General features: G+C 39.1%; 1 protein-coding gene across 1 annotated transcript in view; it reads left to right on the forward strand.

Moving 5' to 3' along the window:
- SCG3 (secretogranin III) overlaps positions 1-27,963 on the forward strand; it is a 161,257-nt gene that overhangs the window by 42,760 nt on the left and 90,534 nt on the right. The window contains exon 7 of the mRNA XM_053719334.1: positions 27,737-27,820. Coding sequence (XP_053575309.1) covers positions 27,737-27,820 — 84 coding nt within the window. The remainder of the gene's footprint in view (positions 1-27,736; positions 27,821-27,963) is intronic.

A 27,963-nucleotide genomic window follows, 5' to 3' on the forward strand; every position in this document is an offset into this window, starting at 1 on the left:
ATAGTTCCGTTTGCCCGCCTACATCTCAGACCGCTGCAACTCTGCATGCTCAGTCAGTGGAATGGGGATTACACAGATTTGTCCCCTCTACTAAATCTGGATCAAGAGACCAGGGATTCTCTTCTCTGGTGGCTATCTCGGGTCCATCTGTCCAAAGGTATGACCTTCCGCAGGCCAGATTGGACAATAGTAACAACAGATGCCAGCCTTCTGGGCTGGGGTGCAGTCTGGAACTCTCTGAAGGCTCAGGGGTCGTGGACTCAGGAGGAGGCACTCCTTCCAATAAACATTCTGGAACTAAGAGCGATATTCAATGCTCTTCAGGCTTGGCCTCAGCTAGCAGCAGTGAGGTTCATCAGATTTCAGTCGGACAACATCACGACTGTAGCTTACATCAACCATCAAGGGGGAACAAGGAGTTCCCTAGCGATGTTGGAGGTTTCAAAGATAATTCAATGGGCAGAGATTCACTCTTGCCATCTATCAGCTATCCATATCCGGGGGAGTGGGAGCTCCATCCGGAGGTGTTTGCACAGTTGATTCAACATTGGGGCAAACCAGAACTGGATCTCATGGCATCTCGCCAGAACGCCAAGCTTCCTTGTTACGGATCCAGGTCCAGGGATCCCAAGGCAGCGCTGATAGATGCTCTAGCAGCGCCTTGGTCCTTCAACCTGGCTTATGTGTTTCCACCGTTTCCTCTGCTCCCTCGTCTGATTGCCAAGATCAAACAGGAGAGAGCATCAGTAATTTTGATAGCACCTGCGTGGCCACGCAGGACTTGGTATGCAGATCTGGTGGACATGTCATCCTTTCCACCATGGACTCTGCCTCTGAGGCAGGACCTTCTACTTCAGGGTCCTTTCAACCATCCAAATCTAATTTCTCTGCGGCTGACTGCTTGGAGATTGAACGCTTGATTTTATCAAAGCGTGGTTTCTCCGAGTCGGTCATTGATACCTTAATACAGGCGCGAAAGCCTGTCACCAGGAAAATCTATCATAAGATATGGTGTAAATATCTTCATTGGTGTGAATCCAAGGGTTACTCATGGAGTAAGGTCAGGATTCCTAGGATATTATCTTTTCTCCAAGAAGGATTGGAGAAGGGTTTGTCAGCTAGTTCCTTAAAAGGACAGATTTCTGCTCTGTCTATTTTTTTGCACAAACGTCTGGCTGAGGTTCCAGACGTAAAGGCGTTTTGTCAGGCTTTAGTCAGAATCAAGCCTGTGTTTAAACCTGTTGCTCCACCTTGGAGTTTAAATTTAGTTCTTAAGGTTCTTCAAGGGTACCAAACCTGTTTTTTTACCTCAGGTGGTATCTAATAAAAATATCAATCAGGAGATTGTTGTACCGTCACTGTGTCCTAATCCTTCTTCAAAGAAGGAACGTCTTTTACACAATCTTGACGTGGTTCATTCTTTAAAGTTTTATTTACAAGCTACTAAAGATTTTCGTCAAACATCTGCATTGTTTGTTGTCTACTCTGGACAGAGGAGAGGCCAAAAGGCTTCGGCAACCTCTCTTTCTTTTTGGCTAAGGGGTATAATACGCTTAGCTTATGAGACTGCTGGCCAGCAGCCTCCTGAAAGGATTACAGCTCATTCTACTAGAGCGGTAGCTTCCACATGGGCTTTTAAAAATGAGGCTTCTGTTGAACAGATTTGTAAGGCGGCGACTTGGTCTATAAATTTGATACTTTTGCTTCTTCGGAGGTTATTTTTGGGAGAAAGGTCTTGCAGGCAGTGGTGCCTTCCGTTTAAGCGCCTGCCTTGTCCCTCCCTTCATCCGTGTCCTATAGCTTTGGTATTGGTATCCCACAAGTAATGGATGATCCGTGGACTGGATACATCTTACAAGAGAAAACATAATTTATGCTTACCTGATAAATTTAATTCTCTTGTGGTGTATCCAGTCCATGGCCCACCCTGTCATTTTAAGGCAGGTGTTTTTTATTTTTAAACTACAGTCACCACTGCACCCTATAGTTTCTCCTTTCTCTTGAATTTCTTTGGTGACTGGTAGTGGCAGTTAGGGGAGGAGCTATATAGACAGCTCTGCTGTGGGTTATCCTCTTGCAGCTTCCTGTTGGGAAGGAGAATATCCCACAAGTAATGGATGATCCGTGGACTGGATACACCACAAGAGAAATAAATTTATCAGGTAAGCATAAATTATGTTTTTGCCTGGGAGACCAAAAAGTGAGCGGTACAGCCTATACCGTCAAGATTCGTACCGCCATCTAAAGTCAGTAGTTATGAGTTTTACGTTACAAATCTGTAGCATAAAACTCATAACTAAAGTGCTACAAAGCACACTAACACCCATAAACTACCTAATAACCCCTAAACCCTCTCGCATAGCAAACACTAAAATAAAATTATTAACCCCTAATCTGCCGCTCCGGACATCGCCGCCACTATAATAAACATATTAACCCCTAAACCAACGCACTCCTGCATCGCAAACACTATTTAAATATTATTAACCCCTAATCTGCCACCCCCAACGTCACCGCTGCCACTATACTAAAGTTATTAACCCCTAAACCTAACCCTAAGTCTAATCCTAACACCCACTAACTTTAATATAGTTAAAATAAATCTAAATAAAAATTACTATCATTAACTAAATAATACCTATTTAAAACTAAATACTTACCTATAAAATAAACCCTAAGCTAGCTACAATATAACTAATAGTTACATTGTAGCTAGCTTAGGTTTTATTTTTATTTCACAGGCAAATTTGTTTTTATTTTAACTAGGTAGACTAGTTAGTAAATAGTTATTACTATTTTGCTGCATCCAGGTGGACTTTGCTGCATCCAGGTGGATTTTTTTGGCTGCATGCGCAGCCAACATTCTTTTTTCTGCCTTGCGCAGCCAACATTCCTTTGAGGATGCATGCTCAACTGTCGACGGACATGTTACAAATGCGATTATAGTACAGATATATATACACACACACAACTACACCCCACAAAAAAACTAAAATATGGAATAGAACCACAGGCCAGCCATAGCTTACCTCTGCAAAATCTGAGCACTTGCATTCCCCCCTAGTTCAGGGATTGCTAAATTTGTGAGCCAGGAAATTTTTTTTTTTTTTTTTTTAGATGAACACATTTTTTTAATAGGAACATGGAAGCATGAAATAAACAAAATGCATCTAAAAATCCATAAAATGACAACTCAGATATAACAGATCCTTATAAATAATTGTATACATAACATTTTAGATAAGTACAAAGTCCCAACAGTATAATACTTATTTCTGCTTAAAGGGAAAATTAAAAATCAGAATTAAACATTCATGTTTCAGATAGAGCATAACATTTTAAATGATATTTTTTTTTTTAAGTTTTTATTGAGGTTCACATGTAGGCATACAGACAAATATTATTGGTAAGTAATAAAACAAACAAAACAGCATTTTACAATGTACATCCAAAATAAACATTCAAGGGCAGCTTGTTCCTATGGTGACTGAGGCGCTTAATACAAACTATAATAGCCTAAGAGTCTGTATACCCCCCCTGATAACACATGAGGTCACTCTTGGACCTCTTAGGCTTGTGGAGAGTGTAACACTATGGGGGCTATCTGAAGTAAAAGGAGACCACTTATGGGTCCCGGTTGGTGAACCTCATTTTTTTTTTATTTTTTTTTTATATATATAAATATAACTTTATATGACATAAATAGCATAAATATATATATATGGCCCACAGTGAAATGCATCAAATGTATACTTATACGAAATTGGTGGGTTTTCAACACAGATAGTCAGAACATTTGAATACAATCTGCCACAGAGTATGTGTATCATGCTAGATAATGAGGAAACTAACTATATAGCTGTGTGGAAGCCAGAGGAGACATAGCGGGGTTTAGCCTATATACAGTACCTATGGGAATGTAGAGGGTCTTGGATCTTGTTCATATAGATAGTGAGGTGATGAGCATGAAATCTTAGGGGTAAAGGTTGGTGTATCTGTTAGAGTGATGGCATGACTAAGTGACAAAGTTAAAAAGCCTTTGTTGAATGACTAAGGATGATTGCCACATAAATTATATAACATTCATTAACCCCTACACCCACCATAAAAAGGATACAGGCAAGGTTAGTTGTTGTTAGCAGTTAGCCTCCTTTTCAGCAATACATAAATAAGATGACTAGATGGAGCCGTACACCAAAGCCACATTAACATATGGGAGGAAAATGAGCTGTTTTCAACTGTAAACATAAATCTAATAAATGCTTTCAGGGTATCTAGGTAGCCAAGCAAAAATATATAACTTTTGATCTATACCATGAAGTGCTAACTAAACACATATCTAATACAAACTAAGTTCCCAGGAACATATTAGAGAGTCTGCATGGCTGCAAATGTTCCGGTACTTTTAGGGGCTGGGAAGAGCCCCCTATTCGTCTCTAAGGCATGTAAGTACTTGAGGGGCTAACCCACACCGATTCTCCATGTTGTGCCCCCAGGGTCAAAAAGCTAGAGCAAATCGCCATCCTGCTTGTTTAAGTCTGAGGGTTTTCTGTATTAATATATCGGCCTAGCCCACGCCCTGTCTCACATAACTTGTGGTGCTCTCAAGGTGTGTTATGTCCCAATACCTGTCTCCAGGGTAGGAGAAAAACGCTGCCGCGTTCCCCCGATACTTGCCTTGTCCTCCTGCTTTAGTGAGGTGAGGGTGATAGAATGTCCCTATCGCTCCGGCAGGCGACAAGTTTTGATGGTTTGACAGTGATGTCGAAGGCCCCTCACTGCCCGCTGTTATGCTTTTGAGGCCAGGTATGAGCGCTGAGACAGGCCGTCTGTTGCTCACATTCGAATCTGTTGCCCCTGGAAAATTTAAAAAAACAAGGCTACAACTGAGCCCAACACCCTCTGCTGCACGTCTCAGCTTGATCGGTTGGGGCTGGGTGTCCGCTTCTAGCATCAGGGATGCAGTGCCACTGGTATCTGGGGCTTGTCCATACAGGGATCGCTCCTTAGATCTCGGGTCCCAAGCACTGGAAACAGGTACCGTAATAATATTAGTCACCAGGATGATCCGTGGGTCCAGGCTGTTAATCACACTGTGGTGTGACGTCTGCAGCTCAGCTTCTTTAGTAATATTTGCCTCCTTAAGTGCCCCACTAAGTGGTAGTGCGGCTTTCCTCTCCAAGCTGACCGACTGCTTCCTCAGTTCGTCAGGCAGCTTGCTCCGAGTGGTTAGATCACTGTTTGGGTGGCTGTCCTCGTGTCTCCAAGATTGTGAGCGTATGTTAGTTATAGATATAGAAGGTGCATGGAGCCGACACAGGGAAGACTCAGCATGCAGCTCCTGTGAGACTTGCGGCTCTCCTTTAGCGCTCGCACATATACTCTTTAGGGAGACATATTCTTCATCAATAATTGCGCAGAGCTTATTGTAATGAAAATCCAGCATGGCTGAAACTTCCCGAAGGATCAAATTAGAGTCCAGCGCCATATTGAAGGGACTATACGTGAGTTATGTGTATATATGCTATGCCCCTTGTCCCTGAAGATATTAGTATTTCAGCTGTCAGGAGGTATGTTATAGGTGATTCTCCCTTTATTTTAACAGAAGTTATCAGTGTCTATGCACTGCATACCCGGCTTACAAGATACCGGGGGGGGTGTTGAGAGCCTTTTACTGGAGTAACTGCCCTAGGCCTCAACGCTCCGGATCAGTTTCCAAGGGTTAAGGTGTCAATAATTTAGTATCACCCGACTCAGCTTGATCTGTAGACATTTAATGTCAGGATACTGGAGTTGGATGGTCTTCTTGTCCACTGATAAAAGGCAGATTATCTGTGATTCCCCTGGAGCAACCGATATTGCTACCATTCAAGGTGCTGCCCAGAGACACGCCCCCGAGCCAGGAAAATTTTTTTTAGGAGACAGATATATTTATTTTTGATAATAATTATATATACTGTATTTATAGATAGATATTTATATATATATATTTATATATATAAATATTTATATCTATACCTATCTATATGTATTGTGTTAATAATTGTGTTTTGTAATGTTTTGTTTTCCCTATGGGCTTTGCACTCAGGCTTGTCTGGGGCTAACTGCTTCAGTCACTGAAAGCTGTGCAGCTGTCTGTGAGTTCTGGTGAGCACCCAGGACTGTGTGTTTTGTGTACCCAGTTCAGTTTGAGAGTGCAGTCCATTTCCGTATTTTATAAATAGCCCCAAGCTCCCCTCCCACTCTGAAAAAATGCCAAAAAGGTTGTAATGGCAACCAACACATAGTAAAAGAACAGTGTATATGTGCATAAATATATACATGTGAAACCAATCTAAATCATGTATCAATATGGATAATCAGAGTGGATCTGAATAGTAAAATAATTTCACAATGGAACTCTGTGCCTCCCATTGATTATACCCATTATACATCACTAGTATATGATATGGAGTGCTCAGCCCCTATGTACATTCAGATTTTTATAGGTACAGCATATAAATGCTTATCTGGCTATTCAGGGTTACAAATTATGTTACTATTCAGATCCATTCTAATTATTCATAATGATACACGATATTGGTTGGTTTCACAGACACACTGGGCCTAATTTTAGCACTGTGTCCGGCCCAGGCGGCATTTGCCCTCATTCCCCTCAGCTAAGCATACCCCCCCGGTTTCCAATTGTCATGTTCTGTCTCAGGATATTTTGTGAGAGCCTCATAGTTTGGAACAGTTGCTTTAAATGAAGATTAGTAGAAGCCATATAGATTGAAAAGATAACATATTTATTTAACCCCTTAAGGACAAGGCCATTTTTCAATTTCTTTCCCTTAAAGGGACAGTCTAGTATAAATTAAACTTTCATTATTCAGATAGGACTTTTAATTTTAATCAACTTTGTAATTTACTTTTATCATCAAATTTGCTTTTTTCTCTTGGTATTCTTAGTTTAAACTAAACCTAGGTAGGCTCATATGCTAATTTCTAAGCCTTTGAGGGCTGCCTCTTATCACATGCTTTTTATATCTCTTTTTAACACAAAGAGACAGAAAGTACACATGGGCCATATAGATAACACTGTGTTCAGGCACCGGGTGGTTATTTAAGATTTAGCACAAAACAATGCTAAATTTAAGATAATAGATAATAAACCGTCACAGTCATGTGATCAGGGGGCTGGAAGAAGGTTCCTAGATACAAGGTAATCACAGAGGTAAAAAGTATATTAATTTCTCTTGTTAAGTGTATCCAGTCCACGGATCATCCATTACTTATGGAATATATTCTCCTTCCCAACAGGAAGCTGCAAGAGTCCACCCACAGCAAAGCTGCTATATAGCTCCTCCCCTAACTGCCATATTCAGTCATTCTCTTGCAAGCCTCAACATAGATAGGAGGTCGTGAGAGTCTGTGGTGCTTTCTACTTAGTTTATTCTTCAATCAAAAGTTTGTTATTTTTAAATGGCACCGGAGTGTGCTGTTTATCTCAGGCAGTATTTGGAAGAAGAATCTGCCTGCGTTTTTCTATGATCTTAGCAGACGTAACTAAGATCCATTTGCTGTTCTCACACATTCTGAGGAGTGAGGTACTTCAGAGGGGGAATGGCGTGCAGGTTTTCCTGCAGATAAGGTATGTGCAGTAAAATATTTTTCTAGGAATGGAATTGACTAAGAAAATACTGCTGATACCGAAGTAATGTAAGTAAAGCCTTAAATGCAGCGATAGCGACTGGTATCAGGCTTATTAATAGAGATACATACTCTTGTAAAAATGTGTTTTAAAACGTTTGCTGGCATGTTTAATCGTTTTTTAACATATGTTTGGTGATAAAACTTATTGGGGCCTAAGTTTTTTCCACATGGCTGGCTTAAATTTTGCATAGAAACAGTTAACTGAAGCTTCCCACTGTTGGCTGTGGCAGTTTGTTGTGTCTGTTTTTAAAAACGTCTATGTCTTTTTTTTTTTTTTTTTTTTTTTGATCTGTTTTTTGCATTAAGGGGTTAATCATCCATTTGCAAGTGGGTGCAATGCTCTGTTACCTTATTACATGTACTGTAAAAATTTCGTTTGTTTTACTGCCTTTTTTTCACTGTTTTTCAAATTTTGACAAAATTTGTTTTTCTTAAAGGCACAGTAACGTTTTATATATTTGCTTGTTAACTTGATTTAAAGTGTTTTCCAAGCTTACTAGTCTCATTATTAGTCTGTTCTAACATGTCTGACATAGAGGAAGCTCTGTGTTCATTATGTTTTAAAGCCATGGTGGAACCCCATCTTAGAATGTGTACCAGATGTACTGATTTCATGTTAAACAATAAAGATCATTTTTTGTCTTTAAAAACATTATCACCAGAGGATTCTGTCGTGGGGGTAGTTATGCCGACTAACTCTCCCCACGTGTCAGACCTTTTGACTCCCGCTTTAGGGACTCACGCTCAAATGGCGCCAAGTACATCAAGGGCATCCATAGCGTTTCTTTTACCAGGGGATTCTGTCGAGGGGAAAGTTATGCCGACTAACTCTCCCCACGTGTCAGACCCTTCGACTCCCGCTTCAGGGACTCACGCTCAAATGGCGCCAAGTACATCAAGGGCGCCCATAGCGTTTATTTTACAAGACATGGCAAAGGTGGTGAATAATATTCTGGCAGCAGTATTAGTCAGACTACCTGAAATTAAAGGAAAGCAGTTAGCTCTGGGGGTAGATACAGAGCATACAGACGCTTTAAGAACCATGTATGATACTACCTCACAATATGCTTAGTCTGTGGGTGATTTTTTTTGACTCAGGGAAGATGATTTAACCTGATTCTGATATTTCTACATTTAAAATTTATGCTTGAGAACCTCCACTTGTTGCTCAGGGAGGCTTTGGCTGCTCTGAATGAATGTGTACAATCGCAGGGCCAGAGAAATTGTGTAGACTGGATAAATAATATGCAGTGCCGGTGTGTACTGATGTTTTTCCAATACCTAAAGAGGTTTACTAAAAAATTTTTAATAAGGAATGGGATAGACCAGGTGTGCCGTTCTCTTCCCCTCCTATTTTTTAGAAGAATGTTTTCTAATAGTTACCACCACACGGGACTTCTGGCAGACAGTTCCTAAGGTGGAGAGAAGAGTTTCTACTCTAGCTAAGCGTACCACTACCTCTGACGAGGACAGTTGTGCTTTTTAGATCCAATGGATAAAAAATGTTTATTCAACAGGGTTTTATCCTGCAGCCCCTTGCATACATTGCTTCTGTCACTGCTGCTGCCGCGTTCTGGGTTGAGTCTCTTGATGAGGCTTTACAGTTAAGCGACTCCATTGGATGAATATATTTGACAAGCTTATGCTAGCCAATTCCTTTGTTTTCTGATGCCTTGTTCATTTGACTAGACTAACGGCTAAGAATTCTGTTTTTTACTATACTGGCGCGCAGAGCGCTATGGCTTATATCATGGTCAGCTGTCGTGACTTTAATAAATAAGCTACTTAACTTCCCTTCAAGGGGCAGACCCTATTCGGGCCTGGTTTGAAGGAGATTATTGCTTATATCACTGGAGGAAAAGGTCATGCCCTTCCTCAGGATAGGTCTAAATCAAGGAAAAAAAAAAAAAAAAAAAAAAAAATTTTCGTACCTTTTAAAAACTTCAGGGCAGGTGTGGCATCCTCTTCCTCTAAGGCAAAACAAGAGGGAATTTTTGCTCAGTCCAAGGCGGTCTGGAGACAATCGGACCTGGAACAAAGATAAGCAGGCCAAGGAGCCTGCTGCTGCCTCTAAGGCAGCATGAAGGAACGGACCCCTATCCGGTAACAGATCCTATAGGGGGCAGACTTTCATTCTCTGCCCAGGCGTGGGCAAGAGATGCCCAGGATCCCTAGGCATTGGAATTTATATCCCAGAGATATCTTCTGGATTTCAAAGATTCCCCCCCAAAAAAAGGGGAGATTTCGCCTTTCACAATTATCTGCAAACCAGATAAAGAAGGAGGCATTCTTACATTGTGTACGAGATCCATCCAGTTCCAAGAGAGGAACAGGGACAGAGTTTTTACTCAAATCTGTTTGTGGTTCCCAAGGAGAGGGAACCTTCAGACCTATTTTGGATCTAAAGATCTTAAACAAATTCCTCAGAATTCCGTCATTTAAGATGGAAACTATTCGTACCATCTTAACTATGATCCAGGAGAGTCAATAGAGGACTACAATGGATTTGAAGGATGCTTATCCTCACATTGTGATGCATAAAGATCACCATCGTTTTTCAGGTTTGCCTTTCTAGACAGGCATTACCAGTTTGTAGCTCTTTCCTTTGGGATATCTACAGCCCCAAGAATCTTTATGGAGGTTCTGGGGTCGCTTTGGCGGTCCTTAGACCGCGGGGCATAGAAGTGGCCCCTTATTTAGACGACATCCTGATACAGGCGTCAAACATCCAAATTGCCCAGTCTCATACGGACGTAGTACTGGCATTTCTGAGATCACATGGGTGGAAAGTGAACAAGGAAAGAGTTCTCTATCCCCAATCTCAAGGGTTTCCCTCCTAGGGACTCTGATAGATTCTGTAGAAATGAAATTTTACCTGACGGAGTCCAGGTTGTCAAAGTTTCTAAATTTCTGCCGTGTTTTTTTTCATCCCATCCGCGCCCTTCGGTGGCTCAGTACATGAATGAAATCGGCTTAATGGTAGCGGCAAGGGACATAGTACCGTTTGCACGTCTACATTTCAGACCGCTGCAACTATGCATGCTCAGTCAGAGGAACGGGGATTACACAGATTTGTCCCCCTGTTAAACCTGGACCAAGAGACCAGAGATTCTCTTCTCTGGTGACTATGTCGGGTCCATCTGTCCAAGGGTATGACCTTCCGCAGGTCAGATGGGACAATTGTTACAATAGATGCCAGCCTTTTAGGTTGGGATGCAGTCTGGAACTCCCTGAAGGCTCAGGGATAGTGGACTTAGGAGGAGACCCTCCTTCTAATAAATATTCTGGAACTGGGAGTGATATTCCATGCTCTTCAGACTTGGCCTCAGTTAGCAACTCTGAGGTTCATCATACTCAGTCGGACAATATACACGACTGTGGCTTACATCAGCCATCAAGGGGGAACAGAAGTTCCCTAGCGATGTTAGAAGTCTTACAATAATTCACTGGACAGAGACTCACTCTTGTCTATCAGCTATCCATATCCCAGGTGTTGAGAACTGGGAGGTGGATTTTCTAATTCGTCAGACTTTTCTTCCGGGGGAGTGGGATTTCCTCCGGAGGTCAAGACCAAGCAGGAGAGGGCTTTGGTGTTTTTGACAGCGCCTGCATAGCCACGCAGGACCTGGTATGCAGATCTGGTGGACATGTCATCCTTTCCATCACGGTCTCTGCTTCTGAGACAGGTCCCTCTACCTCAGGGTCCTTTCAACCATCTAAATAGAATCAATCTGAGATGGACTGCCTGGAGACTGAACGCTTGATGTTATCAAAGCATGGCTTCTCCGAGTCAGTCATTGATACCTTAATACAGACATGAAAGCCTGTCTCTAGGAAAATTGAACATAGATATGGTGTAAATATCTGATTGTTATGAATCCAAGGGTTACTCATGGAGTAAAGTCTGGATTCCCAGGATATTATCTTTTCTCCAAGATGTTTTTGAGAAAAGGGTTGTCAGCTAATTCTTTAAAAGGGGACAGATTTTTACTCTATTTTTTTGCACAAGCGTCTGGCAGGTATTCTAGACGTTCAGGCTTTGGTTAGATCCAAGCCTGTGTTTAAAACTGTTGCTCCGCCATGGAGCTTAAACCTGATTCTTAAGGTTCTTCAAGAAGTTCCGTTTGAACCTTTTTTGTTCCATAGATATCAATCTTTATCTTGGAAAGTTCCTTTTGGGTAGCTAATTCCTCGACTCGTAGAGTCTCCAAGTTATCTGTGTTACAATGTGATTCTCCTTATCTGGTCCTTCGTACGGATAAGGTAGTCCTGCGTACCAACCTGGGTTTTTTCCTAAGGTGGTATCTAACAAGTACATCACTCAAGAGATAGTTGTTCCATGCTTGTATCCTAATCCTTCCTCAAAGAAGGAACGTCTATTACACAATATTGGACGTGGTTTGTGCTTTAAAGTTTTACTTACAAGCTACTACAGTTTTCATCAAACGTTCACCTTGTTTGTTGTCTATTCTGGACAGAGGAGAGGTCAAAAGACTTCAGCAGCCTCTCTGTCTTTTTGGTTAAAAAGCATAATTCATTTAGCTTATGAGACTGCTGGACAGCAGCCTCCTGAAGGGATTACAGCTCATTCTACTAGAGCTGTGGTTTTCACTTGGGCCTTTTTTAAATGTGGCTTCTGTTGAACAGATTTACAAGACGGAGTCTTGGTCTGCGCTTCATACTTTTCAAATTTAACAAATTTGATACCTTGCTTCTTCGGAGGCTATTTTTGGGAGAAAGGGTTTTTTACAGGCAGTGGTAACTTCCGTTTAAGTACCTGCCTTGTCCCTCCCATCATCCGTGTACTTTAGCTTTGGTATTGGTATTCCATAAGTAATGGATGATCCGTGGACTGGATACACTTAACAAGAGAAAACATAATTTATGCTTACCTGATAAATTTATTTCTCTTGTAGTGTATCCAGTCCACGGCCCGCCCTGTCACTTTAAGGCAGGTAATTTTTTCATTTGAACTACAGTCACCACTGCACCCTATGGTTTTTCCTTTCTCTGCATGTTTTCGGTCGAATGACTGAATATGGCAGTTAGGGGAGGAGCTATATAGCAGCTTTGCTGTGGGTGGACTCTTGCAGCTTCCTGTTGGGAAGGAGAATATATTCCATAAGTAATGGATGATCCGTGGACTGGATACACTACAAGAGAATTAAATTTATCAGGTAAGCATAAATTATGTTATAACTGTGTTGGTTATGCAAAACTGGGGAATGGGTAATAAAAGGGATTATCTATCTTTTAAAACAATAACAATTCTATGGTAGGCTGTCCCTTTAAGGACCAGGGCTATTTTTACATTTCTGCAGTGTTTGTGTTTAGCTGTAATTTTCCTCTTACTTATTTACTGTACCCACACATATTATATACTGTTTTTCTCGCCATTAAATGGACTTTCTAAAGATATCATTAAAAAAAATATAAAATATGATGCAAAAATGGAGAAAAAAAACACACTTTTTCTAACTTTGACCCCCAAAATCTGTTACACATCTACAACTACCAAAAAACACCCATGCTAAATAGTTTCTAAATTTTGTCCTGAGTTTAGAAATACTCAATGTTTACTTGTTCTTTGCTTTTTATGCAAGTTATAGGTAGCACTTTACTATTTTCAACCCCCTTTTTTTTCAAAATGAGCGCTAGTTACATTGGAACACTGATATCTGTCTGGAATCCCTGAATATCCCTTGACATGTATATATTTTTTTTTAGTAGACAACCCAAAGTATTGATCTAGGCCCATTTTGGTATATTTCATGCCACCATTTCACCGCCAAATGCGATCAAATAAAATAAATTGTTCACTTTTTTACAAACTTTTTCACAAACTTTTGGTGTCTCACTGAAATTATTTACAAACAACTTGTGCAATTTTGGCACAAATGGTTGTAAGTTCTTCTCTGGGATCCCATTTGTTCAGAAATAGCAGACATATATGGCTTTGGCATTGCTTTTTGGTAATTAGAAGGCCACTAAATGCCGCTGTGCACCACACGTTTATTATGCCCAGCAGTGAAGGGGTTAATTAGGGAGCTTGTAGGGTTAATTTTAGCTTTAGTGTAGTAGACAACCCAAATTATTGATCTATGCCCATTTTGGTATATTGCATGCCACCATTTCACAGCCAAATGAGATAAAATAAAAAAAATCGTTCACTTTTTCACAATTTTAGGTTTCTCACTGAAATTATTTACAAACAGTTAGTGCAATCATGGAACAAATGGTTGTAAATGCTTCTCTGGGATCCCCTTTGTTTAGAAATAGCAGACATATATGGCTTTGGCATTGCTTTTTGATAATTAGAAGGCTGCTAAATGCCACTTGTATTATGCCCAGCAGTGAAGGGGTTAATTAGGTAGCTTGAAGTGAGCTTGTAGGGTTAATTTTAGCTTTAGTGTAGAGATCAGCCTCCCACCTGACACATCCCACCCCCTGATCCCTTCCTGACCCCCCTGAAACAGCTCTTTTCCCTCCCCCACCTCACAATTGTCACCGCCATCTGCCAGTACTAAAATAAAAGGCAATTTTTTTTTTTAAATATATTTATTTTGCAGTGATGGATCCGCCCTTAGCCCCCAACCTTCCTGATCCCCCCATATAGCGCTCTAACCCTCCCCCCTCTACCTATATTCCACCATCTTGGGTACTGGCAACTGTCTGTCAGTACCCATTTTGCTATATTATTTAAAAAAAAAAATCAGGGGTTTCCCACTAATCATTTTCTGTAGTGTAGCTGCCCCCTCTCAACACCCTTCCATTCATCCCCAATCCCTTTACAAAAATTAATTTCCCTCCCTCTCCCTCCCTCATCAATGCAGCGTGTGTGCACCCCCACCCCTCCTGATGTACTGCGCGCACTGCAGGGACAGAAGGACAGGAAGTCCCTGCAGCGATGGGCCGCCTCCCTGCAACTGCTCCCACCCACCAATGAATGGCACCATTGCTGGCTGATGCAGAGAGTGCCACAGAGTGGCCCTCTCGGCATCGACAACTCTGCAACTCTATTTCTGCAGTGCCCCACTCGTGGGGCATGCAGAAATAGCGCAATCTCGCTAGCGCAATCTCGCTAGTTTGAGCGAGATAGCATCAGAGAGAAGCCTAGGACTGTAGCGACGCACAAAGCAGTTAACAACCTTGTAAACAGACAGCACTGCAGGTTTAAAAGGTAAAGTCTATCTCCTGGTAATAACTCAAGTGCAGGAATTGCACAAGGCAGGAAACAAACTTTGAAACAGGTAGCAGGTTTAAAGGTAAATTTTTCTCCTGGTAATAACTGAACTGCAAGATTGCACAAGGCAGGAAGCAAACTTGTAAACAGGTGCAAAGTTGAAGTCTTCCTCCAAATATGTACAGGAAACAGGTTCAGGGTCGTGACAAAACAGAAACAGTGTGAAGACAATATGCACAGCCAGCAGCACAGGTGAAAATATAATTAGACAAATACACATTTAACAGATCTTTTAAGTTGCATGCTATTGCATTTGAAACACCTAAACTGCTAGAACTGGCTGTGGCTCAACACACAAGCAAACAGAGTAGTACGCACAGAGCCACAGGTTCAAATCCCCACAAAGCCCTTTTGAGCAGAATGCCTCCCAGACCTTTTCTTTTTAGTCTGGAGGCTTGGTTTGTGACACCAATGACTTGTTTTACTAGTAGAAGAGTATAAAATGTATGGGAAATACACATTTAGGTTTATTTTTGTATATTAAATAGCTGGTTTTGTCCTTTGACACCCCAACCCATTACAGTTGGCTAAGCTTGCAGGGAAATCAGATCTCCTTATTTTAATCACTTTCTATACATAAAAACGTTTCCTTATGTTATCTCTGTCTGTATACCAAAGCCCAATACTTAGGCCCTGATATTTAAAGGTTCTCCAGCTTGGAGAGAAATTGCAGTTCGGACTTCACAGGGGCTGAACTCACTGAATATTCAAAATAAAAAGGGTGGAACTCTCCAACACTGCAAGATCTCTCTCATTTGTATATATGAAAGAGAGGTAAGCCCAGTGTAATACAGCACTATATGACATGAGAGTTTTGTTACACTTACACTTTGTGCTTTGTGTTTTATATTACTTTACACTTTGTGTTGGGTCCTTTCAGTATTATTGCATTTAAGCTTTGCACTTTTTCATTTATATTTAATACATTTAGAGCTCTAGCAGCGATTTTTCAAATTCAGTTTATGTTTTGAAAGTTTCTGTTTAGCTTTGTTCCTTGAATTTGCTGCATTGCAAAATAAAACTGACAGCTTCAGAAAGTGGGAGGGAAAGGGTAGTTCCCTGGGCTGAACAGGGGAGTTCCCAGGGTATGTCTGAAGCTCTCTCATAAGTCTTGTAAAATTTTGTAAGCATTTTAAACATGCTGGCCTCACTGATTTGTCTCGCTAGCTGTATGCAGGTGAAGTTTGCTCAAAATTCACAATGCACCCATTTTAACGAACAGAAAAGTAATATATACTAAAATATAGAAAAAAACAAGTTAAATTGTAGTGAAAGCATCTCAGTTTAATTTGTAATTGATGCAAAATAAGCCTTTATATCAGCCCCAGAGGTTCTCCAGTTACCTTCTCTCTCCCATGTGAAATTTTGTATCCCAGAGAGCTTCATTACTTTCTATGGAAGGCATCTCTAATCTCTCTAGGATTTCCAGATTCCTCCCCTTGTCATAGAAAATACAGTTCTGCCTTTGTAAAGTCTGCTCTATAATCAGAATTTGAAAAATCACAATCCTAAATACAGTGCTGTTTACAATATAAAATACAAAAGAGAAAGTGCAAAGTTTAAATTTAATAAAAATGTATTGGGAAGTGTGAAGTAATAGTAAATAGAAAACACAAAGGGCTCCATTTATTAAGCAGTGGATGCTGCTTCAGAGCCCCATAGTTTCAGTCTTGCCTGAAACAGAAGTTAAGAAGCAGTGGATCTGATCCGATCTGGATGATTGACAGCCCCTGCTAGAAGTCGCTTGGCCGACAGTGAGCATGGGGCGGCATTTCACAAACATTTCAATAGAAATGCTTGTGCAATGTTAAATGCCAATAGCGTATACTGTCCGTATTTAGCGAGGTCGAGAGGACATGATTCGCTACAGCAAATAATGTCCACTCGACTATTAATAAATCTACCCCATAGAGTATGTGCAGCAGAACTGTCATGTTATGCAGTGGTACATTGCACTGGGCTTGTCTCTCCACATACAGAAAGGCAGGGAACACTCCTTTTAAATCTGCCTGTTGAATATTTTACTAGGGATCTCGCAGTGCTGGGGGATCATTTTGGAATATCTCACCTGAGCAGAGAGGTTTTGATTATCAGGGCCTTAAAGAGAAAAATTTAAAATTAATATTGTATTGCGTATCTCTCCTACCCCTACTGGGAGTATAATTTCTTCTGCTGGCTACGTTTGCATAGCCTTTCTATAGCCAATACTTGAAGTATTGAAATTTTCAGTACAGGTAGGTATAGCACAGGTAAAAGGAGGAGTGATCCTTGTAGGAAAAAAAATATATTCACAGGGGCCGAATTATCAAGCTCCAAATGGAGCTTGATGCCCCGTTTCCGCGCAAGCATTCAGGCTCGCCAGAAACAGTAGTTATGAAGCAATGGTCTAAAGACCGCTGCTCCATAACTTTTCCGCCTGCTCTGAGGTGGCGAACATCAATCCGCCCGATCCTATACGATCGGGCTGATTAATGCAGACAGCGTATGCTGTCGGCATTTATCAATGTGCGGCAGACATGATACGCTCAATCGTATCATGTCCGCTTGCACATTAATAAATAGACCCCATAGTCTCTTTTGAAGTTTTAACATAATTTTAAGTGACATAAAGCTATAGACCCAACAGTAATTAAGAACAGAATTAAAATAAGACAATCCAAGTGTTCAGAGTTATTCAGCTATAGCACAATTAGGACTGGAGCTGTCAATTTGAACATAAAATCTCAGTCTTGAAAAAAAAAAAAAAATGGTGACATATTTCAAATGTGTATCTTTTAGTTCCATTATCCTCATATCATCTTTCTATTTCATGAATCAATTCTCTGGTGGTTTCACCACCACATAAAAATGAATTTAAAAAACAAACTAGGGTTGTCCCAAAGTTAAAAAAACAAAAAACAAAAAAAACCACAACATGATAGTTTAACTGTGTTTATAAACAAATATTACGCAAAATATCACCAAAAATTGGTGAATAAAAAGAAATAATTGTCACATAGTGGATCTCTTTTATTGTATTGCAGAACGTTTTGCTGTGAAAGCGTTAACAATATTCCAGTAATAGTAATATATGGTCACTGCTCCGTAGTGTAATCTATTTTTATTCTGACAGCTATTAGTGACGTCAAGCTGCTCTTTGGCTACGATCAGTATCCAAACAGCAGCAGAAGAAAAATCTGCAGAACATCTTGACCTTCTGATAGTTAATGTCACATTAACTCTCTAGCATTTTGAAGCCAAAATTACTTATTAGTGCCAGCACTCCCTCCCCCTCCTAAAAGTCCTTTCTCATTATAGTAAGGTTTGTCTTGATTACAGTCCAATGCAGTGTCTCTGAAAGCTTCGAATCACTTGCAGTAAATCAGGAAATGAAAATATTGCTAAAAATGAGCAGAATTACCCATGAACTCCCAATTATTATGCAGCGTGGGAGACAACGCTTGAGGCAAATGCAATTACGTTTTTAAAACACACAACAGAAGAGGTGCTAAGATGAGTGTCAAGAAAAAAACTCATTCAAGGTTTGACAAGTATATTAGTATGAAAGTAACCTTTACATTCATTCTGTTACCATGAAAGATGCCTGAAGTCAAACGTTAGAGGATGTGAGACGCATTTTGTGCTTTTGTGGATAAATGCAGAAAAGGGGGTAAATGCAGAGACTTTTTAATATTAATACAACACATTTAGGCAAATGACAGTTCTAAATGTTGAATGTTGAATTTTATATATAGTGCAATAAAGGCAAATTAAAAACTTGGCTGCAGGCTGCAGTGTGTTGAAAAAAAAAATACATTTTGTTCTTGGGAGGGAAGAGAGTTGAAAGGTAGGAATATAGAAACATAAATAAAGACTGAGAATATAAGGGAGAGGAAGAGTTTATATATTTTTTAATGAGGCAGATTGGAGAAATATAAAGTAAAATGAGGGTGTGAACTTAATACTGACTACCACTAAATCACTGGTATCTGCATAAAAATTTTTTTTGTGGATCTGTAATAGTAAATTAAATTGTATATTACTAGCTGAACATTTCAGTGGGAACCTTTTGCCTGGAGCAGTTAGTTCAGTGGTTTAGACACATTAAATATATAGAATTGTATAAAACTATAATTGTAGATTTTCTTGGATTATACCATCAACATGTTGTTAGTCTGATGCTGTTTAAAAAGGCAACTTGAAAATATTGCAGGTTATAAAGCAATGAAATACCCCAAAGTGAAAACAATGATCATTAAACATGTTGCCTCACCCACTTGTCAGTCCATGAGCTAATCTAGACTTAAAGGGACACTGAACCCAAATGTTTTCTTTTGTGGTTCAGATAGATCATGCAATTTTAAGCAACTTTCTAATTTACTCCTATTATCAATTTTTCTTCGTTCTCTTGCTATCTTTATTTGAAAAAGAAATCATCTAAGCTTTTTTTTGGTTAAGAACTCTGGACAGCACATTTTTATTGGTCGATTAATTTATCCACCAATCAGCAAGAACAACCCAGGTTATTCACCAAAAATCAGCCAGATACCAAGAGAATGAAGAAAATTAGAAAGTTGCTTAAAATTTCATGCTCTATCTGAATCATGAAAGAAAAAAATTGGGTTCAGTGTCCCTTTAAAAGAATACTCCAGTGCTAATTTTTCTCATTATTACTTTAATTAAAAGGCAAAATGCATCACTTTTGCAATGTAATTTATTTAAAAAAAAAAATAGTGTTTTTAAAATATTGCTTTTTAGACTTGTTTTCCAATACAGACTGGCAACTGGCATATGTAAGTACAACTTGACTCATATTTTGAACAAACCTAGGAAAGTGCATAATGTGCACATTCACACACTATCAGAGACATTGCTGTTAAGATAAATCTGTTTATGATTTACCCCGCTTAAGCTTGTGCATATTTACTGTCAAGAGAAAGCAGAGATGTAGCTGGAGAGTGTTGTCATAAGTAGAAAGAATGTGCAGAGATTTTAAGCAAGACTTGAAATATGTTATGCAAAAACATGATGCTTGCTTGTTGATACAACATGATGGGTTGCTCATGAATATACTGAGAATGGTTTGTGATCATACGTGTGTACGCACCTATTTGCGCCAACCTAAATTTCAAGTTGCTTATGATCTTTGTGACAAAAAGCAATTACAATCCATATTTGAATAATAGGAGTTTTAAAGAAACAATTCACTTTGGTAAGATTTTCATTCTTGTTCCATATAATATATGTTGTTCTTACACCATGAAATGTATTCCTATACAATGATTATACAGCTCTGAAGGGTTCCTTAAATCCTTTTGATACATTTTGTCTTTTCATTATTTCAAAATTAACTTTTTGGTTGAGGAAAAATGTTGTCACTTCTGTTTAAAAAGATACAATTGTTCTTTAAGACAGTGGTTCTCAAACATTTTCAAACACTTGGCAATGCACATTTCTGTGGTAGCACACCTGTACTGCTGGACTCATGTAACTTATCATAAATATATAGTATTTACAGTATAGGAAACTCATGCCTCTCAAAGTCATCACTGCTCACTCCCAATGCAAATTGTATAGTGTTTCCTTGAGTAGACGGGAAGCAATCCTTTCACTGGTGGTTAGTTGCACTAACAACTGTGTTTGCCTATACAATTGTAATAGAAAGTTGTAGCTGTATAGATAGATAAGCTTTGATGTGAAATAACAATTATAGATGATCTATACTATCTAGGATTGCCAACTCAGCCATGGTTTTCTGGACACTTATGAGTTATACATACTGCAGGGTGTGCAGGTACGAACATGAATTTCAACCCTGGATAGCACACAAATAGTTCCACTGAACATCACTATTCATGTTCCTCTCTGCACACCCTGCAGCATGTATAACTCATAAGTGTCCAAGAAAACATGGCCGAGGTGGTAACCCTAATACTATCTCCTTAAGCTGACCTGCTACTGTGAAGGGAATGATGCCAGGATCATACCATCCTTTCCAAACACAGGAAAGAGAAGAAAAAAGAGCCCAGAAACAAAAACAAATTACATATTAGGTTGGCAAAAGTTTTGATACAAATATAATGATTGTAGTAGGCAACGGTGTTGTATTTTGTCAAAGAAAATATTTGTTTACTCTCAAAATTTGTTGGCACAATGAGAAACAATGCTTGAAGGAGTAAACTAGCATTATCCTTACTAGACAGATGCAGGCCATTGTAACAGTGGTCATTGACCTGCTCTAAAAGAGGAAAATATGCACCACTTTATCATATTTTTGGAAAGAATGTCTATATTGAGATGGTTGTCCAGAAAGATGCCATTAACTTGTAAAAACAAAATACTTAATAGGGTAGAAACAAACAAAAACAGATGTTACTGTGAGTCTCATCAAATATAAAATTAGAAAGATGTCTAAGTAAAACAGAACGTCAGATTGATACAATCTCACAAAAGCCATTAGGACAATCAGTTGCTTGGAAACTGGCCACAAACGCAAGCATGGGATGACTCACTTCTAACTAAGCTTTAATGTAGCTCAGAGCAAACATTGTCCACCTGTGCACAGATGGCTGCAATCCTATTAGCAATGAAAAGAACAAATACGGCATATCATGGAAACGAGCTGCGAAAACTATGCTCCTAATTTGATTTATAATAGACATTTTGCAGTTTTTTCTACTACAGAAGAGGGACATTTGCTCAAAAATGTGTCATTTGTACTTCTCTAGTAATGACAAGTAATGTTGTTAAATGTGTTATAGAAGGGCGGTTCTTAAGTTAACAGAACATATGGTTTATTAACTCTTCTGTCTGAGTCTGCACCATGTTGCCAAACTCTTTGGCAGCTAAAGGGATAAAACTGTTCAAATGATATGGGATCAATATATAAACATTAAAAAACTGAGTTTTATTTATTTTTATTTCTCAAAGACAATGATGACTTAAAAAAATGTCAACAATTCACTAGACAAGATGTTGTAAGTTTGATATGCAGAACTTATTGCAGGTTAATGGCAGTAACATTAAAAGGATAGAAAGGGCAAAATTTAAATGTGCATGGCTGCATTTCAATGTGAAATAGAAATATTTTTGCAATATACTTCAAATAGCAAAAATGCTTCTAGTAAAATGTATTACTGTTATTATATGTGCATACGCACATATAGGGCAAGATTACAAGTCGCGTGTTATGATTTTTCCGCGCACGATGTGGTCTTTTCGCAATCAATTTCCATTGCGCAGCTATTACAAGTTTTGAAAAATCGCGATTATGTGCATGCATTCCGCTTTGCAATCTGAGAGCAGTAGTTATGAGTTTTACGCCACAAAACTGTTACATAAAACTCATAACTAAACTGTCACAAAGCCTTTTATGCAACAATCCTTTCCGTGCTTGAAGAGCTGTAGTTAACAGTTTTGCGCAACATAAACGTTTTCACAAAACACTCCAAAAATACATTACAAAGTACAGTTAAACTAATATTAACACTGTCTAATAAAAATTAAGAAAAATATTGCACACAAAAGTTATAAGGGTTCAAAGATACGAGATCTTGGGTGTTAGAAAAAAAAAGCAGATACAGGGATTTTACATTAACATATATACACATACATAGAGAAACATGGATTTATATATATATATATATATATATATATATATATATATATATATACAGGGAGTGCAGAATTATTAGGCAAGTTGTATTTTTGAGGATTAATTTTATTATTGAACAACAACCATGTTCTCAATGAACCCAAAAAACTCATTAATATCAAAGCTGAATAGTTTTGGAAGTAGTTTTTAGTTTGTTTTTAGTTATAGCTATTTTAGGGGGATATCTGTGTGTGAAGGTGACTATTACTGTGCATAATTATTAGGCAACTTAACAAAAGACAAATATATACCCATTTCAATTATTTATTTTTACCAGTGAAACCAATATAACATCTCAACATTCACAAATATACATTTCTGACATTCAAAAACAAAACAAAAACAAATCAGTGACCAATATAGCCACCTTTCTTTGCAAGGACACTCAAAAGCCTGCCATCCATGGATTCTGTCAGTGTTTTGATCTGTTCACCATCAACATTGCGTGCAGCAGCAACCACAGCCTCCCAGAAACTGTTCAGAGAGGTGTACTGTTTTCCCTCCTTGTAAATCTCACATTTGATGATGGACCACAGGTTCTCAATGGGGTTCAGATCAGGTGAACAAGGAGGCCATGTCATTAGATTTTCTTCTTTTATACCCTTTCTTGCCAGCCACGCTGTGGAGTACTTGGATGCGTGTGATGGAGCATTGTCCTGCATGAAAATCATGTTTTTCTTGAAGGATGCAGACTTCTTCCTGTACCACTGCTTGAAGAAGGTGTCTTCCAGAAACTGGCAGTAGGACTGGGAGTTGAGCTTGACTCTATCCTCAACCCGAAAAGGCCCCACAAGCTCATCTTTGATGATACCAGCCCAAACCAGTACTCCACCTCCACCTTGCTGGCGTCTGAGTCGGACTGGAGCTCTCTGCCCTTTACCAATCCAGCCATCTGGCCCATCAAGACTCACTCTCATTTCATCAGTCCATAAAACCTTAGAAAAATCAGTCTTGAGATATTTCTTGGCCCAGTCTTGACGTTTCAGCTTGTGTGTCTTGTTCAGTGGTGGTCGTCTTTCAGCCTTTCTTACCTTGGCCATGTCTCTGAGTATTGCACACCTTGTGCTTTTGGGCACTCCAGTGATGTTGCAGCTCTGAAATATGGCCAAACTGGTGGCAAGTGGCATCTTGGCAGCTGCACGCTTGACTTTTCTCAGTTCATGGGCAGTTATTTTGCGCCTTGGTTTTTCCACACGCTTCTTGCAACCCTGTTGACTATTTTGAATTAAATGCTTGATTGTTCGATGATCACGCTTCAGAAGCTTTGCAATTTTAAGAGTGCTGCATCCCTCTGCAAGATATCTCACTATTTTTTACTTTTCTGAGTCTGTCAAGTCCTTCTTTTGACCCATTTTGCCAAAGGAAAGGAAGTTGCCTAATAATTATGCACACCTGATATAGGGTGTTGATGTCATTAGACCACACCCCTTCTCATTACAGAGATGCACATCACCTAATATGCTTAATTGGTAGTAGGCTTTTGAGCCTATACAGCTTGGAGTAAGACAACATGCATAAAGAGGATGATGTGGTCAAAATACTCATTTGCCTAATAATTCTGCACTCCCTGTATATATATATATACAGTATATATATATATATAGAGAGAGAGATATTTAACTATGGAGATAATTAAAAGATTTTACATTACAATATTATGCACATTAAACAATATCTCAGGGATTGTTTCAAAGCGATATTTGCATATAGATCTCGAGATATCTAGACATATATATATTCATATAACTATCTCGCTATAAATAGATATAAAGAAATAGATATCCCGGCACTCCATAGGTAAAAGTAAATGTCCTTTATTGAAAACATTAAAAACACAAATGGCAGGAACGGTAGCCCAATAAAAACAAAGGGGAACCAAGATTCCCAGACACATTTCATGCCACTAGGGCACTTGTTCACTGTTCATCAGAGAACAAGTGCCCTAGCGGCATGAAATGCGTCTAATGTAGCTGGGGGTCTTGGTTCCTTTTTGTCCCTTTGTTTTTATTGGGCTACCGTTGCCATTTGTGCTTTTAATGTTTTCAATAAAGGACGCTTACTTTTACCTACAGAGTGCCGGGATATCTCTTTCTCTTTCCTCGATTGCTCACGTCTGAACAGGGACGTGCTCCCTATGTACACTCGCATGACCTCTCCAGTCTTGTGGTAGCGCAGAAGACCGCCACGACAGTGTCTAGCTGGAGAATCCTACCCGCCCTGTTTGTTCTAGGATAAATAGATATATCTGTCCAAAAATCATCACATATATAGAAAACTATTTATAAATAAATAGAACATATTCCGTTACGAAAACATTTTCACAATATAAAATATTCTCATTTTCATGTCCACTTTTCAAGGAGAATACGTCAAGGGCAAACATATTAGCGTTTTTGTGTTTTGTTTTTTTTCTATTTGTCTTCTCCGTTGACTTCTATGGTGAATACGTGAACGAGCACGCAATTTGGCTGTGTAGATTACAAGGCTTAACACACGCGCAAAATAAGTTAATTTGCAACTTGTAATAGCTGCGCAACCCCAAATGAGAAAAAGCAATGTTCTTTTCTCAACTGATTTGCCGCGCAACTTGTAATCTTGCTCATATTGTGAGGGCCCGTGCACCAGTATTGAAACACCACACCTTCTCAGAGAGTCAGTGGTGGCTTGTATGACACAAATTCGCAGAAGCAATGTACACCATCTTCAGGTCTTTGAGCTTGAATACAGGTGCACAGACACAGAATATGTACGTATACCACAGAAAAACAGTAACAACTTTTACTAGAAGCATTTTTGCTAATGGAAGTATATTGCAAAAATGCTTCTATTTAAAATTGAAATGCATTTATTCACTTTTCATGTTTGACCTTTTTATCCTTTTAACTGCAAAAGAGAGTTTAAACTGTTATTAATGTCTTTATCAAAGTTAATGTAACGTTGACCGTACTCGCTCACATCATAGGATAGAATTAAAAAAATTAGGCAGACTTTCATTCATCAAATTTGTACTATTTATTGATATTCTCAGATTTTTACCTTTTAATGCTCCAAGGATAAGCGCCGTTCCTCTGCCCGCCATATTGCTCAATTGATTGACAGAGGATGAATCTGCAATCCACTAATCATTGCCCCCCCACCTTTGCACAAATGTCACGCCTTCTTAAAAGAAGGGTGCTGTCAAATTCTTTGTTTCTTCTTGTATAATGCTTTTGAGAGTGGAGACAGGATCCCTATACCCCAACCTTGAACCTTCGTTACCATTCTAATAGGCTTGTATTGTATTTGTCCCATGTTTGTTCCACATACCATAGAACTATGTAAGTTATCATCCAATTGCTATAAAGGTTTGTGTAGCACACACTCTATGCTAGGGTGACCAGACATCCCCGATTTCCGGGGACAGTCCCCGGATTGAGGTGACTGTCCCCGGACAAATTATGTCCCCGGAAATGTCCCCGGAAGACAGATGGTCTGTACCGCTTCTGTTTCAAAACATTCTCACATCTTTAGCACGATCAGCTGGCCAGGGGCGGAGCTACTACTAGCGGTGCAGAAGTTGCTATATTCAGTGCAATATAGCAGCAGATGCACTGTGTGACTGTATTTTGTTCAGCAAGCACAAGCATTAACAAACTGTGCAGCATAGGTGGCAGCTCTGTAAGTAACACTTTCCTACCATAGCTTTTTTAGTTGCACCTTAGCCCCGCCCATCTCTTCTTGCAGCACGCTAAACATGTATACAGTCTGTAATCCTGTACCATCAGCATGCATGTCCAGGCAGAGGAGGTGAGAGGCGCTGGCATTTTCATCCCTGACATTTGTGTACTTGATTTAAACTTCTCCCTCTGTGCTCTGGCCACACTCAGCTCAGGGATCTTTTCCTGCAATAAGGCTCTAATTGAGCAGAGTTTAGGTGAGGGATGGGGCACACAGACAGCATGAGACACTGTTTTATTATATTATATTGCCCCCTGTGTCCTTATGCATCTTCCACCAGCCGATGAACCCTGCTGCTTTCTAAACTGTCTGTCACAGTAAGCAGCCAGTGAGATAAACACTGAAAGTCATCATTGCCTGACTGTCAAGCCTCTATCACTATTTGCTTAAAAGGGACACTCAGGTTTTATTAAATTGTCATGATTCAGATACAGCATGTAATTTTAAACAACTTTCCAATTTACTTCCATTAAAAAAAATGTGCACAGTCTTTTATATTTACACTTTTTTTGAGTCACCAGCTCCTACTGAGCATGTGCAAGAACTCAGACTATACGTATATGCATTTGTGATTGGCTGATTGCTATCACATGGTACAGGGGGAGTGGAAATATACATAACTTTGAAATGTGTTAGAAAAGAATCTACTACTTATTTGAAATTCAGAGTAAATGCTATTGTATTGTCTTCTTATCTTACATTTGTTGATTATGCAAATCTACTGTGTTTACTGGTCCTGTAGGAAGATATTTTTAATTGCTGTATTTTTTTTTTATAATATTGTTTCCCTGATCTCCTAATTCTCCCAACCAAAATGTTATTACACCCCCATACTATCACCCAATTTGTAAGCAGCTGTGGAGTATCCTGTGCTAATAAAATAGTTTTTTACCATTTACCTCTAAGCTATATCTTTTCATGATATTTCACCTAATAGTTGAAACATTGATTGATAAATATTTCACAGCGACACCAGGAAATTGTTTTCTCTCATAAAGGCATAGTGAAGTCAAAAGTAAACGTTTTCGATTCAGATAGAGCATGACATTGTAAACAACTTTCAAATTTGCTTTGTTCTTTCGATATCTTTTGTTGAAAAGCATACCCAGGTAGGTTCAGAAGCAGGAATTCACTACTTTGAGTTAGCTGGTGATTTGTCACTTGTCATTGTGTATTGCTCCTCCTTCAACAAAAGATACCTAATGAATGATAAAAATGTGATAAGAAAAGTAAATTGGAAAGTTGTTTAAAATGTTATTGTCTATCTGAATCATGAAATCATCATATTGGGGTTCATGTTCCTTTAAGGTTTCAGCGCACAATCAACCCTTCTCTTCAAGACTGTGACCATAAATGTTTTATTTAAGAAAATGACACCACATGTTATTTAAATAACAGATTCAAATTTCTATATAACTCTAATTTTTTAAATACATCTTTTTTTTTAGAGAACCTGGATGCCATGATAGCTGTGCAGACAAAGAATAAGCTTGGGACAAACTCTGTGCATCAGAATACCAACTTACCAATAGGTAGGTGCTCCATGAATATAATTTTTCATAAGTCCCTAATACTGTGCAATATTTTATAGCTTTATAAAGAACACACGTGCATAACCAGAGTTTACAAGTCAAGTCATGATTCAGATAGAGCATGCAATTTAACATTTAAATTA

This window comes from Bombina bombina, chromosome 6 (assembly GCF_027579735.1).
Source record: "Bombina bombina isolate aBomBom1 chromosome 6, aBomBom1.pri, whole genome shotgun sequence".
NCBI classification, from domain to species: domain Eukaryota; kingdom Metazoa; phylum Chordata; class Amphibia; order Anura; family Bombinatoridae; genus Bombina; species Bombina bombina.